The 14,762-nt window shown below is 35.7% G+C and overlaps 1 protein-coding gene and 2 non-coding genes across 3 annotated transcripts in view; all 3 read left to right on the top strand.

Annotated features, from left to right (window-relative positions):
- The first annotated feature begins 1,050 nt into the window (after window positions 1–1,050).
- The window catches only part of LOC120635796 (mitoguardin), a 65,936-nt gene continuing 52,224 nt past the window's right edge, over window positions 1,051–14,762 (top strand). The window contains exons 1-4 of the mRNA XM_039906959.1: window positions 1,051–1,086; window positions 1,219–1,396; window positions 2,131–2,287; window positions 2,361–2,498. Coding sequence (XP_039762893.1) covers window positions 1,301–1,396; window positions 2,131–2,287; window positions 2,361–2,498 — 391 coding nt within the window. The 5' untranslated portion in view covers window positions 1,051–1,086; window positions 1,219–1,300. The remainder of the gene's footprint in view (window positions 1,087–1,218; window positions 1,397–2,130; window positions 2,288–2,360; window positions 2,499–14,762) is intronic.
- Window positions 4,531–4,602, top strand: Trnap-ugg. Its single transcript has one exon. It is a non-coding gene; the product is annotated as a tRNA-Pro (tRNA).
- On the top strand, window positions 6,760–6,831 carry Trnap-agg. Its single transcript has one exon. It is a non-coding gene; the product is annotated as a tRNA-Pro (tRNA).

Genomic DNA, 14,762 nt, shown 5'->3' with positions numbered 1-14,762 from the left:
ACGGTATCAGAGACTGTGTTTAGAGAAAAAGTGTCCTCATATAGTTTATTGAACTCATAAAAAGTTAATTGAGAGAAAGAGACGTGATTCGATCCTGGGACATTAAGAAAATGTGCATTAATAGCATCTGCATTAGTGAAATGTGCCGGCAATTGGTTCGGATTATTAGGCAAGACTGTCCTTTTTAAATTTTGCCATAGGACCTTTGGATATTTAAGCTTACTGTTAACGTTTTGTTTAAAAAAAGAACATTTCTCATTATGTATAGCCTCCACAGCCAAATGCTTGTATTGTTTATAAGATGTTTTATTAACGTCTGATTTATCATGCCGCCACCGAATATGCGCATCATCTCGCAATTTCATCATAAGTTTTACGTTAGATGTAATCCAAGGACTGTATCTCTCTCTGAAAACTCTTGTTTTTTTTGGTGCATGTTTATCAAACAATTCATTTAAACAATTATTATAAACCGATAGCATGTCATTGACGCAGTCCGCAGACGAAACGTCAACCCACGGTATAGCATCGAGATCCCTATTAAAAGTATCCATGCATACACTCTTAAGAGGCCTGTACACAACAGTTTTTGGGCGAATTTTTCTCTTCTTGATACACAAAACACAGTCTAGAAAGGTGTGACTACTCAAATCACACAAAAGATGTTTTATATGATTTAAATCATGTTAAAAAATAGCTAATGCTCGCGATTTCGTCTATATTTTTTTGTTTCTTTAAACACCCTGGAACTTCCCGGGATGTTAGTTATATTATTTTTATTACATTTTATATGTTATATGTTATAACTAGTGTATGGAGGGTAGAGGTACCTCTACCCTCCATAAACTAGTGGACTCTCGCAACTTCGTCCGCGTATGAGTCAATCAAGAACCAAGAATAGATCTGATGCTAACATCATAATTAATGTTATTATTACGCACTCTTCCTCACTCCAAATTGCTCAAAAAAAAACTGTTCACGATGGTTACACTCTAACCAGATGTTATTCATCTATAGTGACTGTTGACAGTTTTAAATTTTTGTCTATGACTTGTGTCCCTGACCGGGAATATTTAAGTTTAATTGGTTATTTTTATTTATTTTACTAAATAAAGGCAATATTTATTCAAAGTGCACCGTATAATGTAGTTTTACTTTTACTGTAGACCATAAGCGGCTAAATTACGCTTAACGTAATTATTTTTTGTGTATTGACAGATAACCTTAGAAAAATTAAGTCTGCAATTTCAGTGAAAATAATTTATATAAGTGAACATTTCTAAAGTGTTAATAGTGCAAAATGCAGCATATGATACAAGCCAGTCCTATACTGGAGAAATTAAAGCATTTCCAGCAAGTTTTATCATACAGAATCCAGCTGACAACATCACAAAAGGTTAAATTTATTTTGTTAAATAAACATGTTAATGTTTGATACTGATGTATTGTGCACAGTGTTTAGTTTTAGTTTCTAAGAATATTTGGTTACTTAGTTTATTTACAATTATAAAGTACGCAGATCAGTGTCCATTCACGTCTTCCTATGCAAAGATTTTATTTCGTTTCGCAGTACTAAAATATCTTTTCGACGAGAAGAACATCCTGCGTGTTATTCCACAACACAGTCAATCTGTACGTATGCAATATATCACTTGCATAAGCCCACCAACCTGCAGTTGACAAACGTGGTGGGTCTATGCTCTAAGTACTCCACTCCTTTGAGGCCTGTACCCAGCATTGGGATGTTAACAGCTTGCCGGATGATGGTTTTACATAGCTGTTATAAACTTTTTTCTATTGAGACTGGTATATCCATACATATCCATTTGGCAGCCTCAATACCACAGACAGATACACAGATACACAGATATTATGTTGAACTTATTACACCTCCCTGTTTATGCATTTGGGATAAGAAACACCTAATGTTTCCAAATTTTACCATGCCTTGTGTGTTTTGATTTTATCAGCTGAGAAGGAATTTTTTTTTAAAATAAGTAATTTCAGTTATTAAATACATCAAAAGGGAGAAAAAAGCACAAGAAATGAATTACGTGCATCAGTAAACCCTACTTAGTCTATTATTAAATAATAATTATGATTATTATAATTTTTATTGTATCTTTGCAGGTTGTGCTTTGGAGTTTAGGAGTTGTAGGTACAAGTGCAGTGGTGGTTGGTATACTGTCAAGGTATCTAGCAAGGCGACGGGCAAAGCCAATATTTAATCCAAGGATCCAAAGAGCTATAAATAAAAGACTTTCAAGAATGAGAAGTCCCAATGGAGGTATTCTTTTTAACAATTATATTAATTGTTAAACATTTTAAATTATGTTGTTACGTTTACTTTAATTTTGTAGGTATGGGATCAGTTGCCAGCAGTGGAGGACGCAGTAGTCCTCTAGGATTCAGTGAACGGCTTTCACTAGCTTCAGGGTCAATAGGTTCTGGCGGTGGTGATGCTGCGCCCCTCTCACCTCAGCAGCTTGGTGTCATGGGTAAGTTTTTTGTTTTTACTTTTAATTGCAGCGCCATCTGTTGATGGAAAGCTACATTGTAATGATACTTTATTCTAACAGTGACCTTGATATTTCATATGATATGAATAATTCAAAATTATTAATTCAAAGTTCATAGTGATGTTATGATTAAAATTTTACAGCGCCATCTATTATTGAGTAGCAGAACTACGTACTAAAATGATGTAATAGTTTCCTTTCCCAGCTAGAGATGGTGTTCAAATAAAATAAAGATAATTTTCCTTATCACACATAAATAAAATGACCTTTGCATGACCAAAACAATAAAAACTGTGTTTGCATACATGGTAAATATTAAGTACACCGTAACAAAGAATTTATTATAGAGGCGTTTATAATTATTATCATACGTGGTCTAAGTAGATACCTGTATCAACTTTAAAAAGCTTCGTTACCTGCAATACCTATTAGGTACATACAATAATATTATGCTCCTAAAATAAAACTATATTTACCTACTTACTTATTACAAATAACATAGGTACGTTTAATTTCATCTCCTATAACAAATTTTCTCGATTGTAGCTGTCACGATGAATGATGAGTTACGGGACTTTTGAATTAGAGGTCACATCAATGTTCGGGTCACGAACTAAATTACTTCACTTTTTGTTATTCTTCGCGTAACTCATGTACACCTATTACAGGCACATCATTCCTAAAATTACCTATGATTTGAACCGTTAGGAACCTTACCCAACCTACTTTTCACTCCAAGTATAATGCTCATTGTTATTGAGATAGAAACATTAAATTATATTTATTTGTTATGTAACATTAACATAAGAAAACCGTAAAAAAAATAAAAAACAAGAAATTAAACTATTTAACTAAGTTACAACTGAACCTTTTAAGAGTGCTGATGCATTCTAACATACATTATATAACCCAGCTATGGTCTGCTTAGTCCCACGAGCAGATTTGATTGCACTACAATGTTGGAATCCGATTATCAAAATATAAAAAAAGTGTCGTATGGTGACGCCAGATCAGAACTCAGTGGTCGCCACCAATCCTCATCTCAAGGGCGACACCCTAGAAGGCGACTAAGAGTATATAACGGAAATCGGGCAGCAGCTTCCTGTGTAATGGATCGCAGTAAATGGTGGTAGGTACCATTTACTGCGATCAACAACAAGTCTGCCCAGCGTGGTGATCATGGGCAAACCCTTCCGTTGGAAGAGTGGACTGGAGGCCTCTTAGATGTAGAAGTAGATGGCATAGAATAGAATAGAAAAACTTGATAGACGACTAAGACACCGGGAGGTATCTCTGCATCTTTCGAGTCCATGTAGGACTGCGGTTCTTCGATAATGCTGTCGTATTTATATAAAAATACACACCAACTCAATGTCATGAACATAAATCTGGCAAATATGAATTTATAGCTATAAATATTTTATTATTTACCCACTTTATAAATTTACTGTAACAAACTTTATTGCAACTCAACACAATGTAATAATAACTATTTTATCAGTTTCTTAGTATACTTATTATAAAAGGGTGTCATTTAAAAGTAGGTAGGTACTTCCATATAGTTCCTTTGAGTTTAAGTGAACGAAATGGAAACAATTTACCAAAAAAGTAGGTAAATAAAAACACGAAAATGTCAAGAAACGGAAGAGAAATCGCTGTAAAACTCCGCTGATTTTAAGTAATTTTATATTCAATTACTTGGAATAAACCCTACGATGATGGAGGGTACCTGTACTTTCTAAGTACCTACTGCCAATATTTACAAATTATGTAGGTCTTAAATTCAAATGTCACACTGGTAATAGTGGCCAAGACGCTATAAAACGTTTATCTTTTTAACTATTTCTAAGTTAGGCTATAATATAAATTCACAATGAGGCATGTAGTTCACCAGACTAGACGCAGTGGTTTTTTTGATACGTTACTATATTATTTGTCGTGAGAATGTGAACATAGCCTTAGTTATTATACCAAGGCCAGCCCGATTATATTATTCGCCATCTTGTGATGTGGCTCGTTGGTCTAGGGGCATGATTCTCGCTTTGGGTGCGAGAGGTCCCGGGTTCAAATCCCGGACGAGCCCAATAATATTTTTTTTTCTTTTTTTTAATACTAATTCAATAAATTTTTTGTTACCATTATTGTAAAATTATTAAGTAAGTTTTGATGTTCGCTATGAACTATCATAAAAGATTAGTATAAGAAAAGATGACTTTTTTTTAATGGAAGAAAAAGACTACGTAAATATCAAATTATTTGAGGACAAATGTGTATAATCAGTGGCGTGCACTTCATACATGCACAAAAGCACTGCTTACCCTAAAATTGAAATATAGCTCGTATAGGAGGAGGATTTTTACCGTTTTATGCAATTTTCCTGCTGTATGCATCATACCCTGGTAAGAAACCCAGTGCACGCCACTGTGTATAATGTGTACCTAACTATCAAGCATCAACCTACAAAGTTGTCCTAACCTAATAAACTAGAACTTCAGTCATTAATGCCTCTAATAAACTAGGAATACCTACCTACCTAGTTGACATAATATTTTACAACAAATCTGTGCGTTCGGTCGACTTGATGACTGACCTACTTTTAATAACGTTGGCAATGTAAATATTTCATGAGCTAATACCAAGCACCGACCTATGTGGAACAATACGTTATAATATACATACCCATACTAGGACACCATAAATTAGCATTAATTAGATCTTGTGTTGTGGGGGCTCGTCTCGAGGGAGTTGATGTCCTTTTATGCTCACGTTTTACGCAATGGCACGGACAGCATGTCTTTAATTAGTTACAATTAAGTGTTACTTTGCTAGACATTATTTTTTGTTTCCCGAATGCTGTTTGGAAAAGCAATGTTATCTTAATGCAAAATAATCTGTTGCTTGTTGAACACATTTTATATTCTCACACAGTAAGTTTTTTAAAAGTTATTGCGTGACAGAAGAGTAAACCAACCGACTCATAAATTTTACCACGAAGATGTACCTAATTACAGAATCCTGTAGAAAACTCGTACTGTTCCGACAACAAAGCCATATCAAAGAAGCCTACCCCATTTATAGGATAATAGACGCAGTGTTTTATCTACTTGTATATAGGTAGTAGATATGTGAGCACATAGAATACTTAGGCGTCGAAAAAGATAATACCCTTTTAAAGTTCTCAGCACGTTGTGTCCTACTAACAGGGATGAGTGGGTACCTATGCCGACAGACGTCTGACGCGCTATTATTACAATAAGTTTCTTACTTTTTTTGCTATACAGTTGACATATAAATACAAGAGGCCAAATCGTACTGACCTAGTCACTAGTATTATAAATGCGAAAGTTTGGATGAATGGATGTTGGTTGTTCAATCATGTTAGCGCCGGAACGGCTAAGAGGATCCGGATGAAATTATCCACATAGATTATAGTCTGAAATTGGCAATAGGATCCTCATTTTATGTAATTACTTGCCAGATGACCTATACAACTATCGAAGCTGCAAATAAACACGTAAATATTTTGTTGTGAAAAGCTGTTGGGAATTCTAAATGTAAAAATCCCGTCACCGATTTCGGTAAAAATAGTAGGAATGTCGTGAAATCATCGTAGAAATCGCATATCCAAAATTACGGATAGTGGACTCTGTGACAGTCCTCATCTGCAGTGTATATTATATAAATATTTAATACTAGTTTTATCTTCATAGGAGAGAGAGAGATTTAGAGCTTAACCGTCCACGCTGCTCTAATGCGTTTTTGAGCATATTGAAAGCTAGTAATTATCATTGCTCATATTCGAACCCCACGTGGGTGACTGTGATGGCGTATCGTGTTCTCCGTAGCACACGGTTTTATCAACATTAACTACGGGCAGGTCCCTGTTGAACGTTATTTACCTATTGCTCGCCTCGGCGATAGAACCAAGACCTCGATCGCAATGTAAGCATGCTTAGTACTAGACCAACGGGGAATGATCATTATCCTGTTACAAATGAATATTTATAACCAAATAATTTATGGTATAGGTATGCACTGTGATATTTATCCATTACGTCCATCGCACGTTAGATGGCGCTAGTAAAAACTATTTCAATTATTTGAATGCTGAAATAATATAGTAGCATAATAATTATTATCATACCTTTAAAAAAAAAATAACGAAGGTTTAAAAAAAGAAATTTAAGTGTGGTAAAGTATGTAGTAAAACTTGTTTTGTATTTTCGCGCTCTCACGTACTGGCTCGTTGGTCTAGGGGTATGATTTTCGCTTAGGGTGCGAGAGGTCCCGGGTTCAAATCCCGGACGAGCCCAATACCTTTTTGTTTTTTTTTTAATCTTTATGGTAAAGATAAAATGTAAATATATTTATTTAAATTATATTATAATTCAATGAATGTGTATAACTTCTTTCTTTATACAAATGTAATTGTAAAATAGCAAAATAGTAGGTACACATTACACAACCTCTTTAATGTTTGATTTTGTTAAATATTTAACAAAATCAACGTCAACGTCAGGGTTCCTAATTTCTTTGATTGCAATGTTTATACTTAAACAAGTGGGGGAAAACACGAAGGAAGGCAAGTACAAGAACCCTTTCTCCGCGATCGTCTCCCCCGGCAGGCTGGGAAATAATTAAAGAGCCAGCCCTAGCTTTGAGCTAGCCCTAGCTTAAATGTCTCCACAAAGGGAACTGAATGCGCCTCGGGTGAAAAGGATTGCCCGCTATTTACACAGCGCTTTCCTTGCACGAATTCACAGCTTGGATTTTTTATTTCTCGCTTGCTAAAACGGACGGCGGCGAAACATTGCGTTTTGAAAACCATCAAAATTCATAAAGTTTTTTCTTCGACTAAAGTAATCTGATAAAAGGAGTAAGTAGTTAAGGATTTATTACGCCGATGACCAATGTATGAAAAAACCTCTTTTGGATAATGTGCTAAGTTCATAATAACAAAATAAATATATATACCTACTTTGTGATGAATTATAAAATGTCAAATTTTTAGATTATGATTACTGATCAACATAGGTAGGTATAAAGCGATAAAAATAAATAATAAAAATTTTAAAATTAGGTATTTGCTTATCATATTGTATTGTTTTACGAAGATTGTATTTAAAATTATAAATGATTTCCAAAATGTGCTTAGTCCTTTAGTAAAATATGCCAAATCAAATAACTCAGGAATACAAAACTGAAAATATCGAAATCAAAATACTTAAATGAAACTAACATGAATAGGTAGGTGGGATTTTTTAAAGTAATATTTATAAAATCCCACCTACCTACAAAAAAAAACAGTACAGTTGGAATTGAACTCTTCATATAATATTTTTTACACAATTGTTTTCTTTTTATATATAGATATATTTAAAAAAGAATTTCCACTAACTAAAATTAAAGAGATTGTAATATTTATATGTATATAAGAGGAAGGTATGAAGAAATGGATTGTAGGTATATGTTATACCTACGTGTTAGGTATAGGAACCGAATAATCCATGGTTCCGCGTATCGGATCGTTTAAAAACATTTTTCTTGTCGCCTTCCCGCTCGCCGACACCTGGCGACAGATATAAATAACCCCTAGAGAGACTACAATACATTTTACTATTGCAAATCTCATTACTATGAGTGCAGCTGAATCTGCTGATTACTTTGTGTCTGAACCTGTGGGCATATAATACCATCGCTTATAGCAGTAGATATTATTTTAAGATTGAAAGTTTTGTATGACAAAAAATAAGGGTCATAATTCTGAAAAATGACTGGCAAATATTACTGTTATAGACATTGTGGTGATAGCCCAGTGGGTACTCGACTTCACTTTCTGGCTTATAGGTTTCCTAATGATGTTTAATTTCACCTATAAAGCAAGTGATATTTATTTGCTTAAATTATAAATGCACATCAATCCAAAAATTCCGGGCATCGAGTTCGGTCTCCCCGAAAGGGTGAACGAAGTTTTACCCACGCGGCCATGAATACTTCACCAGTTGTTCTAGGTATACCCACTGGGTGAGTAGATCATTCATAAATACAGTATATACTTTTTTAATTTGTATTAGTTTTGCCACAGTATTATTAATAGATTAAAATTTATATTTTTATAACTCATTGATAAATTTAGAAACATGAGTGTATCGCTATTCGATACGGTACACCATGTATCGAATGAGCCTCGTTACCATATCGTATATTCCTAACTTAGTTTATTTATCTACCAGAACTGCCGAGTTCTTTATAATCATCAGATTGATATTTTTTTTTGTAAAAAATATCTCTCTATGGGGCTTTTTAATAAACAAAGCAGAATAAGGGATTTTTTCACGTTTAAACATTTAAAACGTGCCCAGTTGAAATTTTTGTAGTAGTACCTACAGAGCTTTTTGTGACAGAGCTCGTTCGAGAAATACTACCACCATGGTAATTTCTGCCGCTAAGCAGCATTTTTGTAAAGCTGTGTTCCGGTCTGTAGGGCGTGGGTGCCGGTGTAATTACAGGCATATTATCACACGAGAGTTAGCGCCTACGCCTAATGGCGATGGACACACGGCGGCAGATTGCACGACGTGTTCTTCGCATTCCCTGCATGTGGCGCGCACTTCATACCTGCACAAAAGCACTGCCTAAAATTTGTGTATAACTCTTAAATGCGTAGGATTTTTCCATTTTCCTGCTTTATGCATATCCTTATTAAAAACCCAGTGCACGCCACTGTTCCCTGCGAAGCGTTGCTCTGTTTATAGGCGATGCTTTTCCACCTACTATCAGGGCCACCCATATGCTTGGTCCGTCAATTATAACAAAAGACAGTGCAACAAAACCAAGCTTAACTATTCCGACGTAATGCCATGTTTATTAACAATCAACTCTTTATGGTACTTCTATAATGTCAGTCAAATTACAAGTCGTATGCCAAAGTATAAGTAATCCGGGTTCGTTGTCTCGATGTGTCGCACTGCGAATACCCAATTGCGCCAAAAACATTTTAGTGGGTAATCTCACAGGGGCATGCATGTTGGAAGTTGGAATTCTGTAATACATGTTTGTAATATTGAAACTGCAACATTGCTCTTGTCTGTAGTGGTTCATTTGACTACCGTACATAAAGTCCAAAGTTCGATTACCGGGTCGGACATAAAATTTTAAGGAATTGAGTTTATTTTGTCGATAAGTTCTTTACCAGCCCGTAATTTAAATCTTGGTGTTGATGGCCCTCTTGCCTCGGAGAGCACGTAAAGCCGTCTTTCCCGATTATTGTCACTAACTTGCGATAATAGTCTTTGGATCCCACGAACCTGCATTCAAGCAGCGAGGTGGTCTAATCTCAAAAACCGATAAAAGGCTGAGGGTGATGCATACAAAACATGGACCTTTCAAACAATTTTCGGATTGTTTGAAAGGTCCATTATGAAATATATGAATGTTCGGTCCCCGCCAGGGGCAATTCGGAAATTCATAATTTAAACATTTTCTGATCTGGCTTCGGTCATGCGACAAAGACGTGACGCCAATCTTGGTACGACGCCGCATGGAAACTGATTGATTGTGTGTATAGGTTTTATATAACTGATCTACACCCCTAAATTTTAGCTTGCTACAATTTTAAAATGCAGCACTACCTACCACCAGGTGAGATTGCAGTCAAGGGCAAAGGACAAACAATATCAACTTAACATTGATAAATACTGCGATTAAGGTTAACACGTAGTGTAACTAACTCCAAGTGTTTCTGTGAATTCTGGTCTCTTTAATAGCGCCTGATAAGTTACGAAATAACCAGACGCGTTCCGACCATTCTTTTGATAAGTAAAAAAATATGCAAAATTTATTAGGATGGCAGGTCCATTGGGACCATAAGGTTTTTGATGTGTTAAGAATGAGAAATACACAAGTGTGGTGTAGGTTTCGATGAGGTAAAGAGCTGTATTTAATTTCAATTTTTTGTTGCCAATTAATATTTGAACACACCAAATTTCGCCACAGAAACAATTTGAACACGATTTGAACTCATATTTAACAATATTTACTTTAATTTATAAGAAAACAAACAATCACTTTTTAATAATATAAAATTCGCCCGCTTGTCATCTTCACTAACTTCAACTCGCAATATAGAATTGGATGTCCATACAGAATTATTAAATAAATAATCTAGATTGTCTGTTTTCTTATTTATCTATTGTTTCACCCGGCTAATTTTGTGTGCTTTTTCCTAGACCAAGGCCCGTTTTGAAAGTGTTAGTAACCTATGGGCTTTTCTTGTCTGTTAGGTGATACCAATATAATGTTTGCAGAGTTCTTTACACAATCCTTAACAACCTTTTGGAAGTAATAACTTAAATATCACGAGCCCTACGTTTGCAAGCCTCACTCCTAGGCCTAATAGTTGCCCGTAAAATGATTTATTTTATTGCTGGCCATAGCCGTAGCTTGGAGCATTTCAAACGCACCCTACTTTACCCCAGCAAATGTCAGAACCATGAACTTTAGATGGACGCTGGCATTATTTTAAATGGACTTTTACCCGATCACCAATAGTCTATAATAGTCCATTGGTGGACTAAAGGCCTCTCCCAAACGGGCTGGTTTTATATCCATATCCCATAATCACACGCTGCTGCCCATTCTTTGTTACATTCCATTAGTCGCCTCGTACAACACCCGCGAGAAGTCGTGGGGTTGTGACAACTGTATTATGATGTGCCGTCTCCACACGACACACCTGACAAGTATTTGCTAAACACAATTTACAATTGACTAAACACAATTAGAGCTTTCAAATTAACTTTTGCGCCATGGAAAATAGTCCATGGCGCAAAAGGTTAGGTGGTTCGTGTTGGTCCGTTGCTGCGTGAAAGAAGAGCAATCCAACAAAATACATTTAGTCCTCTCTCTATATCTGTCGATACAGATATATATATACATAATACATACAAATATAATACAGCTGTAAAGTTTATTTTTAAGTTTACTTATATTAAATATCTGCAATTCGTATTTGAAAATTGTTTTTGTATTTCAAATTCTTTGAGATATTCACGTTACCGAGCAGGCGAACTAGACGTGCGAGCGGGTGATGCGATGAGGTGGGTCGGGGTATAGTTAAGATTTGTATGGGAAAAAAATTAGTAACCAGAATTTATCACGTGGAACCGCTTCTTCATAATATTAGAAAAAACTTATTAATTATAAGGTGGAGATATAATATAACTACGTACCTACATTGTTCTCCTTCTTCTTAACGTTGCAGTAGCAACAGTTGGAGAAGCTATTGAATCGAGCAGTAGATAAAAATATTCTTATCAACTGTAGGTATTCTTTACATGCTACCTAATTGGCTTATAGCGACCGGCGTTTTTTTTCTTATCTTTGTAAAAACAAAGGGTTGATTCCATTCATAACAAAGTATTTTCTAATCATCTTTATTGCGTACTACAAGAAACAAAGTATGGATGCTCTTGAAATTTTACAAGCGAACCTATCAATAAAAGTGATCGCTTCCAGGTTACTTAAACGAAAGAAATGTACAAGAAAGACGGGAAATCGCAATTAAAATAAAGTATTTTTGAATATTTTTTTATTCAACTTCAAGTTAGCCCTTGACTGTGTGAACAGTGTGTGAGTGATGATGCAGACGGATGGTAGCAGTCTAACCTGTTGGGGAGTTTGATAGTCATATCCCTAATCGGTTGCTACGCGATGCGCGTAGGGTGAAAACTAGCTACGGCCAAAGGCTCCTACTAGACCAGACCTGAGAAACGTCAGAAATTATAAATTCCCAAATTGCTCCTGCTGGGAATCGAACCCGGGATCTCCTACCTAAATTCACAGCGCTCACCGTTGCGCCAGAGAAGTCGTCATAATACATAAAATTAAACTCTAAAGCATTGATTTGATATGTTACTATCGCTGTACGGTGAATTATCATCATCGTCATATCAACCCGTAACCGGCCCACTACAGGGCCCGATGAGAAGGATTAAGGCCGTAAAAAACCATGCTGGCCCTGTGTGGATTGGTGGGCTACACACGCCTTTGAGAATAAAAGAAAGCCAGCAAAAAAAAACATAGAAAAAAAATATCTATATATATTGAAATATACAACGTGTAAATGAAAACGAAATAATACTTCAGAGGATTTAGATGTGCATTAATTATTGTCTCTGAAACTTTTCTGTGAAACCCAACCGAGTTGACTGAAATAAATCAGATACATGACATGCTAAAGAAAAATCAAGTGACTCCTGTCACTTTATTAGGTACACGTCGCGTAGCGTACTATGCACGCGTCGGTCTTTTATCTTGAATAGGGTAGTCATAAGTAAACACTTAGAATTTTATAAATTTAAAAATGGTATTTCCTCAAAGTGTATTTAAAAGCACTATAAATATTATAAAATTATAAACACTTAAAATGTTTTGAATTAGTTTGTATTGAAAAATAAATATGTTTCTTTTGATTTAATATTTTTACAGGGCGATTCCTTATGTAATATACTTATGCACCCTTCAACAGTACTTCGTAATTCCGTTTTTCGTTGTATATATATATATACTTATAAATAAAATATAAAAATATAGTTAAGTAACAAAGGAAAATATATTACGAGCGTTCTTTTATCGCATCACATAAGTTTAGAGAGGCTGTGAGACCCTCCCCCGTCGTTGAACCGCCTCGCTTGTGAAATATCCGGGTGAGGGATGCTCTGTAACGGGGCTTTGGAATATATTTTTAAACACAAATACCAGTGTTTCGTGGTTTCGCCTGCCTTAATTTTTGGTATATGTACAATACTATGCCTAGTATCTTTATTGGATAGCCTTCATGGAATTTGGCAATGAGATCCATTCTTTATGAAATCATGTAGATTTCATAAACAATGGATATCTCGTTTCGTATTATGTTTTTTGTATTATCTTGCATGTAGCTATCATTTACTTTTCACCATGGAAAAGATTTGTTGAACCCAATTATTGTACCTATAGGGTACTATCTTAGACAGAATGTACACAAGCTGGGAGAAAATTTCACAGGCAGTGTCCTATACACCTTGTATTCGTGAAGTTATTAAGGATTCCTCATTATCATTATCATACATCGACCCATTACCGGTCTCCTCCCACAATGAGAAGGGGTTAAGGCAGTAGTACACCACGCTGGCCCAGTGCGGATTGGTCAGCTGGTATTCGAACTCTGCGCCCAGGAAGTAAAGTCGAAGTTCTGGGCTATCAAACATGTTTTTAGAAATTTAAAAGCAGCCCAGTACATAGAAGTGACAGCCAAGTGACATTGGCACCAGTTGTCATATAAGGTTCCAGGTTTGTTCACCGCTTATTTGGGAATACTCTTCTCTTCTCTGGTTTGGTTTGGCTTGGGCCGTGGCTAGGTACCACCCTACCGAAAAGATTTGCCGCCATGCGATTTGTCGTTCGTAAGGGTAATGTTAGTGTTTAATATAACCCGCTAAAAAGGTTAACCCTCAACCATTTTAGACGTATCACTTGCCGTCAGGTGAGAATGCAGTCAAAGACTGCAAACTCACGACGCGACACATCAGTTCAATAATTTTATAGGTCCTATCGATCTTTGTATATGTAAAAATGAATTGCCGTGCGTCTGTCTGACACAAAATGGCTAGACCCATTTGAATATATTTTTTATACCTATAACTCAATAGGTACACGAGTGATTTAATAATACCTAATGAAAATTAAGAAAATCCCAAAGCAGTGGCCATAAAAACCTCAAAGATCTTTTGTATGCGAATTACCACTTGGTGGTACGAAGTTCGTCGGGTTATACTGTGGAGATTTTTATACCTCCATCTGGTTCTAAATTTTACCGGATTGGTTGGATAGCTCAATGTGTAGGTGTAAGATAAGTGAAGCAGAGAAATCCAACATACGTTACCAGTTTATTGTATATATGTGGTCTCGTTACTAACACGGGAAAGAAGGTCAATTGATTCCTATTCAAGACTCTTCACCTTTTATATAGCACAGGGTGACAGGTAGCTAAAGTTTCATTGTTCTCCCACACATCCGTCTACCTAGATATTTTAAACAGTACCCTGTCTAGAAATCATTGTCTCCAGGCATCTATTTGAAAATCTACTTTGGTTTTATTTACAGTCATTTCTTCTTTTGCATTTGCCATGAAGGTAGTTTAGGTTCTTTGATATATTAAACACGGGGTTTTCCTTGGATGTTGTGAGACTGATGAATAAAAAT

The sequence above is a fragment of the Pararge aegeria genome, chromosome 3 (genome assembly GCF_905163445.1).
Source record: "Pararge aegeria chromosome 3, ilParAegt1.1, whole genome shotgun sequence".
NCBI lineage: Eukaryota > Metazoa > Arthropoda > Insecta > Lepidoptera > Nymphalidae > Pararge > Pararge aegeria.
Note: the sequence above shows the minus strand (reverse complement) of the source record. Positions and strands in the feature narration are given on the sequence as shown.